Consider the following 19350-nt stretch of genomic DNA (forward strand, 5'->3'; position numbering starts at 1 on the left):
TATGATTGCATTCACTGGCTCTTGGTTCAACAAGGCTTTCTCAAAGTGGTTCAAGGCATAAGAATAGGTGTTTCCTTAATGAAACACCTATTTGTGATTAAATTCTCTAGAATAAAGAGTGTTAAACAGATTTCTTTACTGCAGATCTTCTCAGAGGCTTTAATGTACTAATATGTATCTCAATTTTCCTAGAAAGAGTGTGCAAGCTTCCCAGACTTATTTGACCTTAGAGCATCTTGTTGGATTTGGCTTCCATGAATTATACGTTAGGGGACTAATGTATTTCTTTCCTTGCTCTCTGAGGGCAGAGAACCACCTGAGTAACCATGATCATCTCCACAAGTTCTAGTGCTACATCCTCTTTAGTGCTGTGAGCGTTGTAGGAGAACTTTGAGAAAGAGGACCAACATCCTCTGCATGGACCTGGATTCTGTGGCAGAGCTGGGCTCCCTGTAGTGCAGGTCTACTGTGTCTGCTGCCACTGGTTGTATACTCCATGGGCAATGTGGGACAGAGCTAAAAGGGAAGTTGGGTTTGCCCTCCATTCCCTCTGAGGCTGGGGATTATGGGTTACTTACAACCTTGCATACATCCTCAAGGTGGCAGTCCTACTATTCACACCACAGGTCTGAGGATGCTATGCTAGTCGTTCTCTGTTGACTTTCTAGGTCCATTTTCTATCCTTCTTTGTCCTGCCCTGTTCCCTGGGAGGCCGACCTATTTGGACTTCATCACCAGGGCTTCCTGGCTGTCTGGGATGGGTTTGGCCAGTGGAGATACCACTGTCTAGGGCTGGTAACAGCTTCCTTTTATTGCTACTATTCCACCCTCAGCATCCCTTAACCTTGCCCACACCTGAGTTAACAGCCCCTTTCATGAAACTCTCCTCTTCCAGCCAGACCCCAACAGGTACAGCGGAGCTCTTCACAGCAAGAGTTTAAAATACCTAGAGACCAAGACATTCAACCCAAGGAACTGAGCCCCCATTGCATGCTGCTGTGGAGGCTGGGATTAGTCCTAGGTTGTTTCTGCCTTTAGGGGAGGCAAGAGCTGATTTCACAGCACTAATGCCAGATAGCAGGTGAGGAGTGTCAAAGCTGAGAGACAAGATAATTCTCAAATACCCATGCCCTCTGCTAATTAAGGGGGTTAAGGCAGTTTGTGAAAACAGGAGATTGGATATGTAAATGCTGATGTTTCTTTATCTTATGTAGCTCTGAAACCTTCAGAAGTTTTTTTTTTTTTTTTTCCTTTTTTCCTGAGGACCCGTTGTGTCCCTCAAGGAAAGAGATGCCACAGTAAAGCCAATCTGAGGTCCTGGGGAGATCCTTTCTCTCCCTCCCCATTACAAAAGCCACACAGGCGAAGCCTAGTGTAACTGGGCAGAGCTGGGAGTCTTCAGAAGTATTTTTAAAGGTGAACATTCTCAACCAAATGTTCTTTTTTTCCCCCCTGAGTCCTGTCCTGCGGTAACCAATGTTCAGAAGGCAAGAATAGTGTCACCGTTTCTATTTCTGACAGTCCCTAGGTTCCCCAGCACAAAGGAGAACAGCGGAGGAGTGCAGGACTGTTCTTTATTCTGCAGACCAACAAAAGCCATGATTTAATGAGATCAGCTGCGCCCAGAGGACAGTTTAACAACCGCGCTGGCTTCTCCCACTGCTCAGCTGAATTCCATCGTGGAGCAGCAGAGCAAGGCAATGCACCCATGGCTCTGTGATCTGTTGAATTAAAGAGACAAAGAAGAGTCATCCCTTCTCTGACTCAAAAGCCCATGAATTCAAAAGAATATAGATGGGGTTTCTTCTGAGGTGAAATTTAAAAAGCTGAAGGATGGGGGAAGGGAAGGAGGAGGAAGAAGGCAGTTAACTGTTTGGGAACAGGAGAGGCATGAGGGGTGCAGAACAGGGGAGCAGTCACCTACAGACTGGGCCTTCCAGCCATGGTCCCTGCTGGGGCTTCTGACATCTTCAGTCTGTAAGTGGATGTATTTTAAATAGAAGCTGTTAATGAACCCAAAGAAAAAAAAACATACAATTAAAGGATCTTACAAGATGAAAACTCCAATAAGGCCATTGCATTCTTTTCAACATGCTCCTTGGAGGTAAAAATAAAAGGGCAGGATATCTTTGTTTTAAGTGTGCTATGAGAACTGACCATTGTCATTTAAACCAGATATTTCACACACTGTATTTTTGATACCATACTTTGTAAAAAATACATTTGTTTGCTAGTGAACCATGTCTTTAACCTTTTCAATTGTGTGTGCCCAGGATCAGGGCCATCTCAGGACTCAGCTTTGTTAGAGACACATTTAAAGAACAGAGACCCTGTGCATGAGAAGTCAAGCAGTTCTTTTTAAAAGGGGCTTCATTCCTCTGGTGTAGTCACACATCAGCTAAACATTCACTAAGTGCTTCCTCTGTGTCAGGCTCTGGGTGGTGGACTGGGGCTAGGCTACAGAAATAAAAGGTGGTAAACCCTGTTCTGGAGGAATTTGTATATCTCATTCCCAGTCTGGGGGTGATTTTGCCCTGCCCCAAACCCCTAACATTTGACAATGTCTAGAGACATTTTTGACTGTCACCCTGGGAGGGTGCTGCTGCTGGCAGCTAGTGGGTAGAGAGACCAGGGGTGCTGCCAAGTATCCTGTGCACAGGACAGCCCCCACACAAAGAATTACCTAATCCAAATGTCAATAGTGCCAGCCTAATGGGAGATAGATGAGTGAACAGAAAAGATGGAAAGTGTGAAAACTGAACAGACAGATACATGCATAGGTTTTATGGGAGCCCAAAGGGAGAGAGTCTTCAACTTTTAAAGTGAAACAAGCATGCATATATATATAATTTTATTCATAGAGATGGGATCTCACCATATTGACCAGGCTGACCTCAAACTCCTGGCCTCCAGCAATCCTCCCATCTTGGCCTCCCAAAGTGCTGGAATTACAGGTGTGAGCCACCACACCCAGCCTGCATTTAAAAAATTTTTATTTCGTGTTGTTTCAACTTTTATCAAAAAATACTTAAGGCTGGGCACAATGGCTCATGTCTATAATCCCAGCCCTGTGGGAGGCCAAGGCAGGAGGAACACTTGAGGCCAGGAGTTCGAGACCAGTCTGGGCAACATAGCAAGACCCCATTTCTACTTAAAAAAAAAAAAACACTCTCCAATAACAATTCCTGATTTCTGGGAACAGCATTCATTAGAGCACCTCAAAAGCACAGTTGACTCTGCAGGAGCTGGTATCACCTAACTTGATTTGACATCAACTTCATGGCTAGGGCCATGCCAACTGATGATGGTGACTACCGCTTGAGTGTTAATGTCCAAATTTCTCAGTGTCACCCTTGGTCTGGAGTATTGGAAAATTCTTATCATCAGCTATTTCCTGAAATACTCAGTGATCATGAATATTTACCTGTAAGAATTTATTACACTGTTTTTTTCATCACAAATCAGGAGGACTGAAAAATCCATTACTAGCAAATATACCTGTTAGGCCAAACCAAACACACAACTCCTCAAGGGGCAGTAAGAGCTTTCCTGAACTCCAAAGTCATCAGTCACACCCACCCCTCCTTCAGGCCAGGTGCCTCTTACTTGACAGCCAAGCATTTTTTCTTCTCTTTGAATGGAAGGGGGAAATTACAAAGTCCTTTAAGCTAAACATAGTCATGCTTTGCTAAATAATGAGGATATATTATTAGAAATGCAAAATTGTGTGAACATCATAGAGTATACTTATGCAAACCTAGATGGTATAACCTACTACACACCTAGCCTATTGCTCCTAGGCTACAGCATGTTACTGTACTGAATACTGTAGGCAATTGTAACACCATTCTACTTATTTGTGTATCTAAACATAGAAAAGGTATAGTAAAAATACAGCATTATAATCTTATGAGACCACCACTGTTGTATATGTGATTCGCCATTGACCAAAACCTTATTATGTAGCTTATGACTATAATTATATTTGCGAATACCTTTTAGGAATACAAACTAAATGGAATTGAATCTGGAGAAAGGTCAATGTAAGCACTGTCTTCTCCTCCCTCCAGTACATTGATTTTGCCTTCAGAGATGTACAAGTTTCCACAGGGAACCAGCTGACTTGGCTGATAGTCTTTAACCCTTCTAAATGTTGAAACGGATTGTGAGTACCTTCCCCATTCATCCCCTTCCTCCTTTCCAGACATCTGGTAGATCTCACCTCCTTTTCCTGTGACCCTGACTCTGAGGCATGGCTTCCTTCAGGCAGAAAAGGAGCTGGCACCAGGGAAAGCCCAGCTACCTAAGTCAGGGTCCTCAGAAGAAGCAGCAAGTAAAAACGGGATGAATGAGGCAGATGAGTCTTCTGGGCCACTCTGCCTACACTTCAGTAAAAATGGATGATTTTTCAGTAAAGCAAAATCACCAATAGGACTTGTTTTATTTCCTTTCTTTCTCAAGTGTCTTTCTCTTGAAAGCAGCAAATGCATACTTGTTCCAGGATGAGAGAAAGAGCAAAGAGTGTGTGTTTTTAAAGTTGGAACCACTTTTAACAACCCATTCTTTAGTGAATTTTAATGGGATCATTTTAGGAGTTAGCTGATGACATGCCTTTCAAATACTAATAAGAACAGCCAACATTTATTGTGTACTTTTTTTCAAGCATTATGCTAAATGTTTTATTTTCAAAGAAGAAATGTAATTTTAAATATAGTTGATGTTAGGCATTTTCCTCTTGATTGGCAGATCCACTAGCAATGGCTGGTTAGCATCCTTATTGGGGAGCATAGGAATTGGGGAGGGGGAACGATGGCAGTCTGAAGTCTAAATGTGGTCATAAGGTAATGCAGTAGAGTCTTACTCAGTTCCCAGAGTGCTTGGACAATTTTGGAGTGGAGTGTGATAGGCTCAGAAGACAGATAGTGGGCTTCTTGTTGCTAATGGCACAAGGAGGCTTGGGTGATTAATCAGAAACATAAATTACATATGATTGTGTTGGTATCTTTTTTTTTTTTTTTTTTGAGACAGGGTCTTGCTCTGTTGCCCAGGCTGGAGTGCAATGGCACCACCTTGGCTCACTACAACCTTCGCCTCCTGTGTTCAAGTGATTCTCCTGGGTCAGCCTCCCAAGTAGCTGGGATTACAGGCACCTGCCATGACACCCAGCTAATTTTTGTATTTTTGTAGAGATAGGGTTTCACCATGTTGGCCAGGCTGGTCTCAAACTCCCGACCTCAAGTGATCTGCCTGCCTCAGCCTCCCAAAGTGCTGGGATTACAGATGTGAGCCACAGTACCTGGCCAGATTGTGTTTGTATCTTAAATTAGAGAAGCAGAGAAGACCAGCTGTAGTAACTTCAGTTCTTTTGGCAACCACTTCATTCCCTGTAGCGGCACTGGCAATACTCCCACCTGGATCCCCTTGGATCTCCTTATAGTTTCTCTATACTCCTTTCCCTGCCCACTAAGCCTCAGTGTGCTTTTATTCCCAGCAGCCCATATCTACACAGGGGACTGCCTTTGGGCTGCTGGAGACACTGCCTGTGTGCAAAGAGACTGAAGTGCCTGCTGGTTGTAGGACGGGCCAGTTCTTTTGCTTTAGGTCAGGACAACTCTGAGATGCAACTTCTACTCCAGAGCTCCCTGCAGGATCAGGCTGAAGCTCCTCTTTGTGTAAGATCATGTCCTTGCTTGGATTCTTCCCTTTCCCTTACTTTCCCCATTCCCTTACCAGCCTCCCTTGGGAGCATTCCCTAATAAGTCACATGCACACAAATCCTCATCTAGGGTCTGCTTTTGGGGAATCCAACCTAAGGTCCTTCCTGAGAATGTATTTGCTATGGTGGTAGTGATGTGTGTGTGTGTCCTTGCACTCTTCATGATAAGCTACAATTTCATCAGCTTCTTTTTCACATACATTCACCCTAGACAGGGCACCTCCACGCCCTCTTACATTTTCTTCCAGGGAAGTCAGCTGCTCATCCAGTCTCACTTGGTCTGTCCCACGAGGAAATGTCCCCTTCTCTCTGTCAGGAGGGACTTGTGGGGACTCCCAGGGCCCTGTAGATCCTGCTATCAACTCCTCTGTGGCATTGATGACTTTCAGGACTTCTGTGGAGATGTTGCAGAGAGAAACAGCAGAAAACTTCTGTTTGGTCCGATAACAGAAGGGGACAGAAGACAAGAACAGCACATTAACAATGACACAGAAATTCTATGTTATCATGACACTCATCATCATGAGGTTGATTCTGTAATTCCACACACAAACACCAATGTGCTGAAGAATGAGAAGATTAAACTAGACACAGCAGAAGAGAACTGAGGGGAGGCCTGATTTGACTTTGCCTAGTTTCCGTGACTCATAATAAATTATTTCAGATTCTTGGTGAGAGAAGGAGGAAGGAGTGCTAGAGTGGAAGCTGTATGTCCTCTGCCCACTGCTGATAGTTTAATATCTCTGACCTTATTTGCTGAATAATATTCTACTTCATCAGCAAAACTTCAGTCTCAGACTGAAGTATGGTCCAGTGGGTAGCTTTCTGGACTGGCATTTAAGAGACCTGGGCTCCAGTTCAGGCTCTAAATTCACCCAGTTATGGGACCTTGGTCAAGATATTTCTCATTTCTGGAACTCATTTTTGTCATCTGTACAACGAGAGTACTAGAAAGAATTTCTCTGTGGTTTCTTGATAGACAGTGTATTAGCTCACACACCTATTTGCAAGCCCATTCTCTCTTGCTTTCTTCTACCATGGGGGTGAACAGGAAAACAGTCAATTTTCCTGCTTCCCTTGCAGCTAGGTGTAGTCATGTGACACAATTTTGACTAGTGAGTCCACAGGGAAAGCCTGAGGAGTTTCTAGATAAGCTTTTGTTTTCCTAATCAGGGGAATTGGTGCATCTAATGTCCCTTTCTTCCACCCCCACTTGTTTCTGCCTTAAACATAGACTTGCAGCTTATGAGCCAACAGAATTGAAGATGAATGCCAAACCTCCAAGTGAGATGGGGCAGAAAGACTGAAGGAGCTTGGACTCAGAGAGCACTGGATTGGGTGAACCACTGGGAGTCATCACCTGCCTTTGAATACCATGTTATGTGAAAAAAAGATCCCCTATCTGTTGAAGCCACTGTTGGCCAGGTCTTCTGTTATCTGTGGCTGAACGTATTCCTGACTTCCAGCTTTTATGTTCATGGCTCAAAATTAACAATCAATCTGGATTTGGGCCAATGTCATTAGTGAAGCAGAGGCACATCAACCCCAAAGAATTATCTGCATTTTTGAGTTCATCTGAACATATAGCATCATGCAATAAGCTGGAGATCACTGTTGCTTGGCAGTCATGGTTTCCATCTACAAACAATTTTATCTCATCACATCATTTGTAAATTAGAAGTTGAATACTGCTCACAGGCATATTTTGTGTGACCAGTAAAATGTTTGGTAAGATATGCCTTCCTAAGGTACCTATCTGACCCATATAATCTTGACCAAAATATTAATGATAGCTATGACTTGATTTTGCAAAATTTGTTCCTCTGAGTGGATTCTATTTTAGGTTTTGTCTCACTAGAGAAGGTTTCTGATGGCCCTCCCACTTCACTAGAGAGCAAAGGGGCTAAATGACAAATTAGTGGCTGAGTCTGCAGTCCAGAAGCTGACTCTGGGCTTCTGCACTTAGGCACATGGTCTCACACCTGTCAAGCCATTCTGGGGTCAGGACACATGTGCCAGAGGGCTCCTCTTTAGCCTTAGCCTGTCTGTTCCACAATAGCTGCTTGACTGACCCAATAGCCATGTTTCTGTTGGTTCAGGGGGCTTTGATACATACCAAAAAGGTAGAGTCAGGGGTCCCAGGGGAATGAGATAGAGGGAAGGTGATGCAGACCCACTAGAATAAGGGCAATGTCCAAGAGAAGAGCCAGAGCCAACTCTTCACCTTAGGAAAAATGTGCAGAGGATGTCCCCCACTTTTCAGGACCCTGTAGCTTGATGTGGCAGATTTTGGAGACAAATTGGGCTCAAAATAATTTTGGCAAGAACCAGCTACCACTGCTTAAGTCTGTTTTAGAAAGGGCAACATTGTATGCATGAGAACAGATTTGTTACCCTTTTATTAGGAATAAAACGTGTTTAGAAAGATTGCTCCTTATTTGGTAGACACAATGCCCTTGCAGATCTTTTGAAAAGAAAGGTATATGACCAAGGGATTCAGAAAAAAAGTTAGACCATAGCATGAGGGAAGGGAAAGTAAAAATTTACACAAATTTCCAAACAGCACAGGGCATTAAAGGTCCAAGGTATTAATGGAAAGGACTTAAGAGATGCTTAAACAGAAAAAGTGATCTGTATTCTGACTCCAACTGAACATACAATAAAAAGGGTAAGTTGGCCATCAATACTGTTTGACCATCATTGTTTTATTCCATCTATAAACAGCCTTGTTTATTCAGTCATGAGAGTTGCAAGCTCAAAGGCAAATATTACGCATGCTTTTTGGCCTAGAATACCTCCTGTGAGATATGCACTTCCCAGTTCTCTACATTCCCCACGGTTCATTCTACATTTTTACTGGGACCCTATGGTGTGCCAGCTCTGTTCCAGGTGCTGGGATAAAGCAGTGAACAAGAGGGATGTAGTTCCTGCCCTCACGCATGCCTTTGGCCCTACCCTGTCCACTTGTCACGTTGACTTACTGTCTTGGCCCCTGAAGGTATTTGCATTTTCCCTTAAGTCAGAGTGAGAAGTCCTAGGCAGCTGGTCTGAGGAGAGCACCACAGCTTCACCTGGAACACCTGAGGTCTGCTTAAAGACCTGGACCATTTCAGAAGGGAACCAGCTTCCAGCTGGCAGAAGTGACTGAACGGGCAGGACATGGTGGCTCATGCCTGTAATCCCAGCACTTTGGGAGGCCAAGGAAGGTGGATCATCTGAGGTCAGGAGTTTGAGACCAGCCTGGCCAACATGGTGAAACCTTGTCTCTACTAAAAATACAAAAATTAGCCAGGTGTGGCGGCAGGTGCCTGTAATCCCAGCTACTTGGGAGGCTGCAGCAGAAGAATTGCTTGAACCTGGGAGGTGGAGGTTGCAGTGAGCTGCGACCCGCCATTGCACTCCAGCCTGGGCAACAAGAGTGAAATTCTACCTCAAAAAAAAAAAAAAAAAAAAAAAGAAGTGACTGAACAAAAATTATATGAAAACTGGACAAGATCTCTTCATTGGTTGGTATCCCCATTTTGCTTTCCACTGGGAAAGGCAAACTGGAATCCACAGCAATTTCCCACCTGTAGGGAATCAAGTGTTTCTTGTCTGTTCCTTAGGAATGGGCTGTTTGCTTGGACCTGGGGGTGGGTGTGGGCCATGCACCTACTGGAAGTTGAGATAACTTGGATTTCAATAGCTATATGACAGGGGCAGGGCACTTAACCTCCCTGTTCCTTACTGTGCTCACTGGTCAGTGAAAGATCAGCTTTCCTACAGGGCTAACACTGAGTTGTAATGTAAATGTCCTATTCCCTGTCCAGTCTAGAGAAAAGTGAAAAGCACCTCCTACAACTATGTTAAAAAACTTATAGTTAGCACTAGATGGGGGTTTGATCAGATGAAAAGCTGGTGGAGATTCAGAGGTGGCTGACAGGGAGCCCTGTATGTGGGAGAAATGAAAAGCTAAAGGATCCCACCTATTTCTATTGCTTACAGCCCCAGAGGGATGAGCTGAATGGCACAAAGCATGAGTTGAGAGCCCAGACAGAGCATGCCATTGTGGTAACTGACTTTCTCCAGATATTAATCATAAGGGAAATCAAATATGGGTTTTATGGTAGCAAATGAGGGAGAAGTGAAAGCATGGAGAGAGTCAGCTGACACAATAGGAGACTTTGCAGAACAGGAAGGTGAGTCTCAAGACACTTGCAGCTAAGGGACCCAGACAATGGAATGAAAATGGCTGGTAAACCCATGTAACAAAATTCAACCTTCTAGTGAGCAAAGAAATACAAATTAAATAACACATTTATTAGGTGCCAGATACATGCACAATTCTCTTTTTTTAAAATGCCAAGTGTATGCCAATGTGCCTTAGTGCAGGTAGCATTTGTTGAACTTTGAGCTGTTGACCCACTGTAGGATGTGTATCTGTGCTCTGAGGCAGCCATGCTCTTGGTGTCCTGCTGACTGATGCTAACCTCTGAGAGCCCAAGTGTCCACTTCTAGGGTTCAGTCTGTGTCACAGCCCCATGCAGAACACCAAATCTATAATGTCAGCTTCACAACCACCAGAGCTGAAACAGTCCACCACTTGGGGCACAGAAGGTGAGGAGAAGCACACTGGTGTTGCAAGCCCACCACAGAGCCACGAGGACAGAGGAACAGGAGGGTAAGATCTGACTCCTCTCAGCCTGAGATGGAGTTTCCTCAATTGCTCATTAACGAGGTAGCGAAACTACTGTCAACCTCCGTGAAGACAGGCTCCCAGCCCAACTCACAAATGACACAGTGCTGAAGCAGGCCTTTACGACAGTCATTTACCATGCCAAGGTTGCAGCCCTGCCTCAGTGGCCATTTCAGTGGTCCCAATAAAGATGACCAACTCGTGCCCTGCACAATTCATCTCAACTGTATCATTTCTTTCCTCTAGGGACTGAAGGCAGAGTAAGACTTGTATTTTTTTGTCTCAGGACCCAAATACACTTTACCTTAGCAATCTCTCTGTCTTGTGTTTATATGCTTTCTCTCCACATAAAAATGTGTTGCTATAAACAAATTTCTACTCTATGTACTCTTCCCTATCAACTGTTTTTCAAAGACATGGAGAATGCAAGGTGTTGCCAGGGGAGAGCTGAGCCTGTAGAACTCTAAAGGAGAAAATATTTTCATTCTAAACAGTAGCTGTATCTGCTCGTTAGCAATCTTTGTAAATTATCCTGAGATTTTCCCAGTGTCATCATTCATTTCTAAGCTTTGTGTTGCACAGAAAATTGCAAATTCATTTCAAGCTGCAATAATCAGGAATGCTCTTTACCAGAATATCTTACTCTTGTGAATGTGTGAGCAGCAAGAGTGTGCTCTAATAATCGGATATCTGGCTTGGTGGAGAGAGACCACTTTGGAATTAAAGGGGGGATTCCAGCCCCAGCTTGACCCTGGAGCATGTGTGTCTGTGTGTCTGTCTCAGCTGGGTTCCGAGAGTCAGCTTCTGGCTGCGTGTGATGAGCTGGCCTGTGTGTGATATAAGTCTTGATATAATATAAGGTGGGCAGAAAGGCTTTGAGGATAAAAGGATGTGTACATGTGCCTGGAGCAGAAGAGAGATTTTCCTAGCTCTACCTCAGGGGCTGTTCTGACATCTATAACAAGAACAAGAGCAAAAAAGCAAAACAGGCAGAAGCTGAAGGGACACTGGTACTCACACTTTAGAGAGATAGGGAAGCGTACAGTATGATCCAAGTTCACGGTCAGCCAAGAAACAGGGGCAGTGGCGAGGGGACTGCCACTTTAGGGTCTTGTGAAGGGCCTCCTTACCCTTTAGGGATAGCAGGCACCTGGCCTAGGGCCCATCATTCCTTTAGGGGCCCATGAAAATATTTTAATTTCTTTTAAAATTATAAGAAAAAAGTGAATCTTTGCACCAGGAACATGTTTTAATATATAATATTAATATATTTACACCAATACAGTTGTAAAATATTATTTTAAAATATGTTTTATGGAGGAAAGGGCCCATAAATACACAAGTGCCTGGTCCCAGCAAAGCCACACAGTGGCCCTTGTCTTGCTGATCTGGAGCCCCTCTGTGAAAAGGGGACAGCTGCGGCCTGGTGAGGCCTGTACCTCAGGGCTCTGTCAGCTCCAGACATCCATGGGGGCCCTAAGTGGGCACCTCCAAGAGGGCTGTTCATGAATACATGGCAGATCCCTCCTCCAAGACTCCCCAAAATAACAGAGGGAGACAATTGGGGGTGCTGTGGTCTCCTACTGTGGACTGATCCTAATGAAACCTCCTCATTTGCACATACAGGCCCATAAGGCCGGGGAAATTCAGCTTACATTGTGTGACTTTGGGCAACTACTTAACCCCTCTGCACCTCCATTGTAAAATGGATATAACATCATCTAGCTCAAGAAGCTTTCAAAAAGATTAAATTAGAAGGCATGTGTCAGGTGTCCACTCAGTGTCTGGGTCCAGAGTTGTGCGCCTCTCCTCAAGCACCTCCCACCTGCTCTGCAGGCTCACTTCCAGGCTGGAGGTGGGCACAATGCTGGTGAGTGCCTGGTGGTTTAGTTGCCTCTCATTATGTACTGCAGTCTTGAAACATTTTTCTTTGACTATTTCATATTTCAAAGAGTGCCTTTTACCATTATTCCAAAAGGTTAAACTTTGCTGCTCTTTGTTTCTTGTTTTTTCTTTTGCCAAATAATAATATTTAAAAAAGAAAAAAGCTGCTATAATCTATTATTGCCTGCCACTACAATTTCATAAAGATGGGATCATACCACCAAAAAGGGAGTAATATCAGAATACAGAATAGTCCAAGAAATCAGAGTAAGCAACCTACACTGGCGCACACACACACACAGAGGGGGAGAGAGAGAGAGAGGTGTTCATTTCCATTATTCTGTTGTTTCCCAGTTTTTCATTCTGTTGTTTTCCCTTTACCGGGAGCAGACCGAACCATACACACGATATGCAATGAAAACAAGGTATGTCATAGCCTCAAGGGGACCCTGAGAAAACCAGGCCCTCAAACATCATCAATGATTCCCTCCCATCACTAATTTAATTCCTTCTGGAAGCATCCCCTCTATGCCAAGGCACTGCATTGGGCCCTGCAGGGGATGCAGAAAAAAGTAATCCATGGTCCCTACCCTCAGAGAGCAGAGGGGGAAGCAGTCAGGAGACAACAGCAGGTAGCAGAAGGTAAGAACTGTCCTGCACTGTGAGCAACAGGCTGCGGACCTGCAGAGGGAACAACCAGGTCCTGCTAGCATGTTACTTTGGGGGTAAGGTTTGGAAGCACAAGAAAGCTGCTGAGTCAATGGCACTGCAGCCCAGGGCAGGCTGTGGGAGACAGGTAGGAAAAGGGAGGCAGGGGGGAGGTCTTACAGTGCCCTGAATGCCAGCCTCAGGAGTCTGGGGTTTGTACTGCTGGCAACGAGGTGCCACTGCAGGTTCTTGCTGCTGCTGTTAACAGTAACTCACTGAGCGCTCACTGTGTGCCAGGCTCTGGGATAAGTGCATCATTTGCCTTGCCTCATTTAACCCTCCTCACCACCCTAGGATGCAGATACTGTGATCACTCCATCTGATAGATGAGGAACTGAGGCTTAAGAGAGGTGACAAGGTTTTCCTTGAAGGAGCCGGGATTTGTATTCGGGTCTGCCTGGTTTTAAAGCCCAGGCTTTTAACATGCTGGCAGGAGAGACCTGTGCTTCAGAAAGGTAATTCTGACTGCCACACGAAGAACAGACTGAGGGCTGGGGAGAACTGGAGGTAGAAAGTAAGTGCAGGAAAGAGTAACTGCAGCTCCAATCAAAGGTCACAAGGACCTGAGGTGGGGGAGCCATAGTAGGGATAAAAGCATACAAGGTGCAATATTCTGGAAACAGCTGAGAGAACATGGTGGCTGCAGTGAAGAAGAGGGAGCTGGCAAGGTGCTGCTGTGCTTTCCAGCTGGGTGATCTGGAAGAAACTGATGCATTAAAGATTTAAATACCAGGAGAGAAGGAAGGGTTCACTAGGTTATTGAAATAAAGAAAAATATAACATTTCAGAGCTCCTTTTCTCACACATCATGAAAGTGGGTGACTACCAAATGCCCAAGTGGAATAGCACCTGAATCATTTGTTCAGTTTTTCTTTTAAGTTCATTATTTTTGGTGTCAAGTTTCCTGAGGGGAAGGCTGAAGGGCTACATACAATCTTCATAATTGGCTGTAGTACAATCAAGAAGTTGGTGACAGTATGGGGCCCTGCAGTCCTCCTTTCAGCCCTGTGACTTACGAATGTTCCTTAGGGGGAACTATTAGGGACAGTGGACATCCAGGTAACAGGAAACGTTAACAGGAGTCATCTAAAGACGTGTTTGAGCACAAAGGGGTGAAGAGAGAAATTACAGGGAGAGGTGAAAGACCTTTTAGCAGTTCAAGTTGCATAAAATAAATATGTGGCCATGCCTTCTCCCCATGCTGAATGTTGTTCGCAAGAGACTCTTTGGGGAGGGAAGAGAAGAAGCAAGGAGGGAAGCACCTCATAGTTAATGTGGGTCCATCCTGTGCCAGGTTGATTCTAGGCTTCTCATTATTTTATTCAACCCTGACAGCAACCTGACATGGTTGATATTTTAATCCCATCTTTAGAGACAAGGAAACTGTGGCTCAGTGAAGAAGATGTGGAGCTAAGACTTGAGCCCAGATGGTGGTTTCCCAAACCCATGCTCCTCCCCACTTGTCACACCAGCACTTCTTCCATGTGCATAATTCCCTGGACCCAGTGGACTGTGGGAAGTGATGGTGAAACAGAATCTGAGTGCACAATTAGACCATGAACAGCAGATCAGGAAGAGAGGGGTCTAATGACAGGGAGTCCTCAGGTCATTCTGCAGCCTCTACCAACTGACACCAACTAGAATAAGTGCATTGATTTGGAAAGCCAAAGACCAAGCCACACCACAGAGCTGGAGATCTGTCCAGCATAAGTGCCCATTCTAAGGCTTCCAGAGCCCACCTAGAACTGAGCTACCAATGACCACAAGCGAGAAAGGATGTGCTCTATAAGAAAACCTGTTCCAAGTGGAATCCAGACTCCCAGTCTGCTCATCACTCCTCTGTCTCATATTACAGATGCTGTCTTGGCTTTATGAAATGCTTCCATCAAACTAGCAGAGCAAGCAAGAAAGTTTGTCCAAATGCCTTGATTTCATGTATTTTTCTCCTTTTCAGTGGTAGGAAAGAAACTCCATATGTCCTTCTAAATATTTGACAGAAATCTGCTAGAAAAATTCAATGCTAATATATTTCAGTTCTCATGAAACATAAGGCACTCCGGCAATGCCACTAAAACCCGTCAAAATACATTCTCCATGAACAGACTCATGTCCCTGAAGAGTGACTTGATGCAAGAGGGTGGCACAGAACTGTGGAAAGAAATTGGAACATGAACTTAATAAATTAGCATATGTAATGCACTGAAACATTTACACATAACAGAGATTAGAGGAGAACTGACCTCTAGGAAGGTTTGGGTTCTTAAGTCATCCAGGTCTTGATGGCCAAGGCCATCTATAAAAGAAATATTTTCCTTTTTTCATGGTGACTAAAAAATAAATTTTAAAAGTATATTATTTGTAGTTTAGTTCCAATGATCTCTATGTTTCCCTGAGGTCATTTTCTTGTTCTTCTTTGATGGTACCTACTATTGTCTGATGTTGGCCGTATCAGGGCCTGGCAAGGGAAACAAAGTGGGGAAATGGGGCCATCACCTTTGACCAAACCTACTCTAGCAGGTGTAAAGCAGGCAGGAGGAGTTCCTTTCTTGGCCTAAGAGGTAATCATAGCCATTGATCTTTTTTTTTTTTTTTTTTTTTTTTGCTTTTTTATACTGACTGTTCCTCAGACAATAGTTCCTAATATTGATGGAAACATTTCTAATGACTGGTGGTAATCAGGGTATGTGCTTGGCTCTGAAGAAGTCCAGTGAGACCTGAAATCACTTTCCACATTTGCTTGGAAAGAAGGTGGCACATGGCAGCCAGGGTGATCTTCATAATGTAAGGTCCTGCTTGTCACTTGTCCACTTCAACCTTTCCATGTGCTTTCTACCTCACCAGAATATAAACTGAAGCTGTCTGCATGGCCCACCTGGCTCTGCTTGCTCTAGCCCCTGCCCTCACCTCTCTCGCCACTTTTCCCTTGGCCACATTGCTCCAGCCACCTTGGCTCTATCTGTCCCTTGGACTTGTCAAGGTCATCTCCACCTTAGGGACTTGCATGTGTTCCTCTGCCTGGAAAGCCCTTCCTTTAGATCTTTTTCCTGCTTGCCATTTGGGTCTCAGTTCAAGACCCTTGGTCAGAGAGTTCATGACTATCCAGGACTCTGCCCTCTGCCCTACGTCATCTTCTTAGCACTTATCACTATTGTGCATCTTCCCCTTCATGTGTCTACATGTTTACCACTGTCTCCTCCAACAGAAGGTAAGTTCCACGAGCTCAGGGAGCTTTTTTCTCTTATCCATACTGCATTGCACCTCCTTGAACAGCTCAATAATTGTTGAAGAAGTGGGGAATGAGCAGGGATTCAAATTCCAGAGCTTGGGCTACCACGTCTCACAAGAGAAGTTCAACATCTCTCTGCCTCCTTTTAAATATTGCCTCTTATCTATTGCTGGGCCTGCAAACCAGGAGGGTCCATTCATACCTTCATTGGGGTGAAAATTAAGAACCTGTCTTTTCTTACATCCCTATTCCCTTCCCAAAAGAACAAGCTAACAATTGTCCAAACACTATTTATTAAAAAGCTGTCTTTTTTTGACCTAGTGTGGAAAGTGAGTGAGAATCGCGAGATTAATGGTGAGTTAAATTTAATATACTTTAGGCTGTTCTTCTGGACTATTCTGTTACATCTTACTTTAGTAGCTCACAAATTTAATTACTGTACCTTTAAAACATATGAGTAATGTCTTAATAAATGGATCCTCTTCACGCCTCTTTTATTTTTTCTAAACATTTCTAAACTATTTTTGACTATTTATTCTATCAGATGGTTTTGATTTTTAGACTCTTTTTGAAAAGTTAAAAGATGTCTGGTTCAGATTTTGATTTGCATTGCATTAAACCTCTAACCTAATTTTGGAAGAATTCATCTTTACACCATCTTTCTTCCAGTGAACTGCTAGATTTCTTGGAGATCTGCAGTTTTAACTTTTTAGGTTTTAACTTCACATTTTTTGCTCTTATTATGGATGGAGTTAGTTTCCATTCTATGCCCCATCCCCTCAATGGTTTGAAATTCATATGTAGATTTTAGTTCAGGGAAGATTAATGGCTAAGCTACAAACCTCTGAAATGGGAAGTTCCACCGTAAATCTCAGAACCACTTGAACCACACTGTGTAATTATGCCAAATGATGTAGATTTATGAATAGATCTGGTAGGAATATTTTCTTTGAATAAAATGGATTTTTTATTTTGTATTTAATTGTGTTCAAGATTGCTATATTCTTGTACAGGTTCTTTATACATCAGGTAAATGTTCATGATCTGACCTCATCTATGCTTTCAGTGCTCCCTGGGAATTCCAATATTTCTCCACATTGTTTTCTTTGCATTTGATGCAGTAGCTATTTTAAACCCTCCTACAATGTTGAACCTCCAATTCCACTATCCCCTCACTTTCAGAAGACACATTTGCCTCAGAAAGACAGATGGGGAGAGGGGTGGGGGGTAGGGGGACAGAGAGGTAATAAACATATGGAACATAAAACAAAATCTCCTCAACTTCCTGACATGAAATTTACCCACTTAATTGTGAGGTAGAAGGTGGGACTCAACTCTGGAGGCTGGGCTCAGACACTGGACTAAATTGAGGACTAGTTAAAACAGGGCCAGGATAGAAGCAGCTTTCCATAAGACACCCCACCAGTGTGCTATGTCAGTTTACCACTGCCACGGCAACACCCGGAGGTTACCACCCCTTTTCATAGCAACAACCTGACAAGTTGCCACCTTCATCTTATAAATTTCTTCATAAACTGCTCCTTAACTTACATGTAATTAAAAGTATAATTACTATATTTATGTAAATATGACTGCAGAAGTGCCTCTGAGCTGCTGCTCTGGGCACACTGCCTATGGGGTAGCCCTGCTAAGGAGCAGTACCTCTGCTGCTGCTATACACTGCTGCTTCAATTATAGTTTCCATTTAGCATCCTCCACTCACCCTTGAATTCTTTCCTGGGCAAAGCCAAGAACCCTCTTGGGTTAAGCCCTAATTTTGGGGCTCATCTGCCCTGTATCACTTGTATCTGAACCAATCTATCTTTGCTGTTCCAATGCCTATGCCTCATCTGTTATCTCAACCCCATCTCCCCATATCTCCAAGAATCCCTTGTTGTTGGGCATTCAGGTTGTCGTTTCCTTACAATAAAAACACACTGCTTGATGAACTACATTGTAGTATACCCCTGGCTGCTTCTCCAGGTTTTTCTTTGGATAAATAATTGAAAGTACAATTGCCAGATCAAAGGGTATGCACACTTTGATTCCTTTGGATTACCAAGTTATCAGACTCTAATATGTGCTCCCACTATTTTATGGTGGCAGACTGCCTGTTTTCCTGAGCCCTTACCAACACTAAATGTCATTCTTTTTGTTTCTTGATACAGAGTCTCACTTTATCACCCAAGGTGGAGTGCAGTGGCACAATATCGGCTCACTGCAACCTCCATTTCCTGGGCTTAAGTGATCCTCCCACCTTAGCCTCCGGAGTAGCTGGGACCACAGGTGCTCACCACTATGGCGGGCTAATTTTTGTATTTTTTTGTAGAGAGGGGTCTTGCTACATCGCCCAAGCTGGTCTCAAACACCTGGGCCCAAGCGATATGCTTGCCTTGGCCTCCTAAAGTGTTAGGATTACAAGAGTGAGCCAATTATCCTTCTTTTTAGCCATCCAATTTATTAGGCAAAAGTGGCATCTCATTAATTTAATTTGCATTTTTACTGATTGAGCAAATGATAAACTCTGCCTTGTTCATGGCCATTTTCTCTGTGCTTCAATAGTGCCAGGCACACTGAGACACTCAATAAACATTTGTTGAATTAAAAAAAATGAATGTGCTAACCATATGGCAAGTTCTGGGCAAGGTGTTATATTAAATAAAAATTGTAATACAATTAAAGTTGAATATCTTTTCATATGCTTATTGGCCATTTACATTTTCTTTCTTTTTTTTTTGGTGACTTGCCTGCTTATGTACATTACCCTATATCTATTGGAGTTTGATATGGTTTGGGTCTGTGTCCCTGCCCAAATCTCATGTCAAATTGTAATCCCCAATATTGGAGGTGGGGCCTGGTGGAAAGTGATTGGATCGTGGGGGCAGATTTCCTCTTTGGTGCTGTTCTCATGATAGTGAGTGAGTTGTCTTGAGATTTGATTATTTAAAAGTGTGTGGCACCTCCTCCCTCACTCTCTTCCTCCCGCTCCAGCCATGTAAGATGTGCCTGCTTCCCCTTTGCCTTCTGTCATGATTGTAAGTTTCCTGAGGCCTCTTCAGCTATGCTTCCTGTACAGCCTGCAGAACTGTGAGCCAATTAAACCTCTTTTCTTTATAAATTACCCAGTCTAAGGTATTTCTT

The 19350-nt window shown here is 43.7% G+C and overlaps 1 protein-coding gene, 1 long non-coding RNA gene and 1 other non-coding gene across 3 annotated transcripts in view; 1 reads left to right on the forward strand and 2 right to left on the reverse strand.

Annotated features, from left to right (window-relative positions):
* LOC129033630 (uncharacterized) overlaps positions 1–19350 on the forward strand; it is a 106211-nt gene that overhangs the window by 74409 nt on the left and 12452 nt on the right. The window lies entirely within an intron of this gene.
* Positions 1–19350, reverse strand: part of MYRIP (myosin VIIA and Rab interacting protein) — a 443398-nt gene that overhangs the window by 25448 nt on the left and 398600 nt on the right. The window contains exon 12 of the mRNA XM_054482420.2: positions 5953–6147. Within this exon, the coding sequence (XP_054338395.1) occupies positions 5953–6147 (195 nt within the window). The remainder of the gene's footprint in view (positions 1–5952; positions 6148–19350) is intronic.
* On the reverse strand, positions 1265–1398 carry LOC129034413 (small nucleolar RNA SNORA64/SNORA10 family). The gene has a single exon (XR_008501890.1). It is a non-coding gene; the product is annotated as a small nucleolar RNA SNORA64/SNORA10 family (small nucleolar RNA).

Source organism: Pongo pygmaeus, chromosome 2 (assembly GCF_028885625.2).
Source record: "Pongo pygmaeus isolate AG05252 chromosome 2, NHGRI_mPonPyg2-v2.0_pri, whole genome shotgun sequence".
Classification (NCBI taxonomy): domain Eukaryota; kingdom Metazoa; phylum Chordata; class Mammalia; order Primates; family Hominidae; genus Pongo; species Pongo pygmaeus.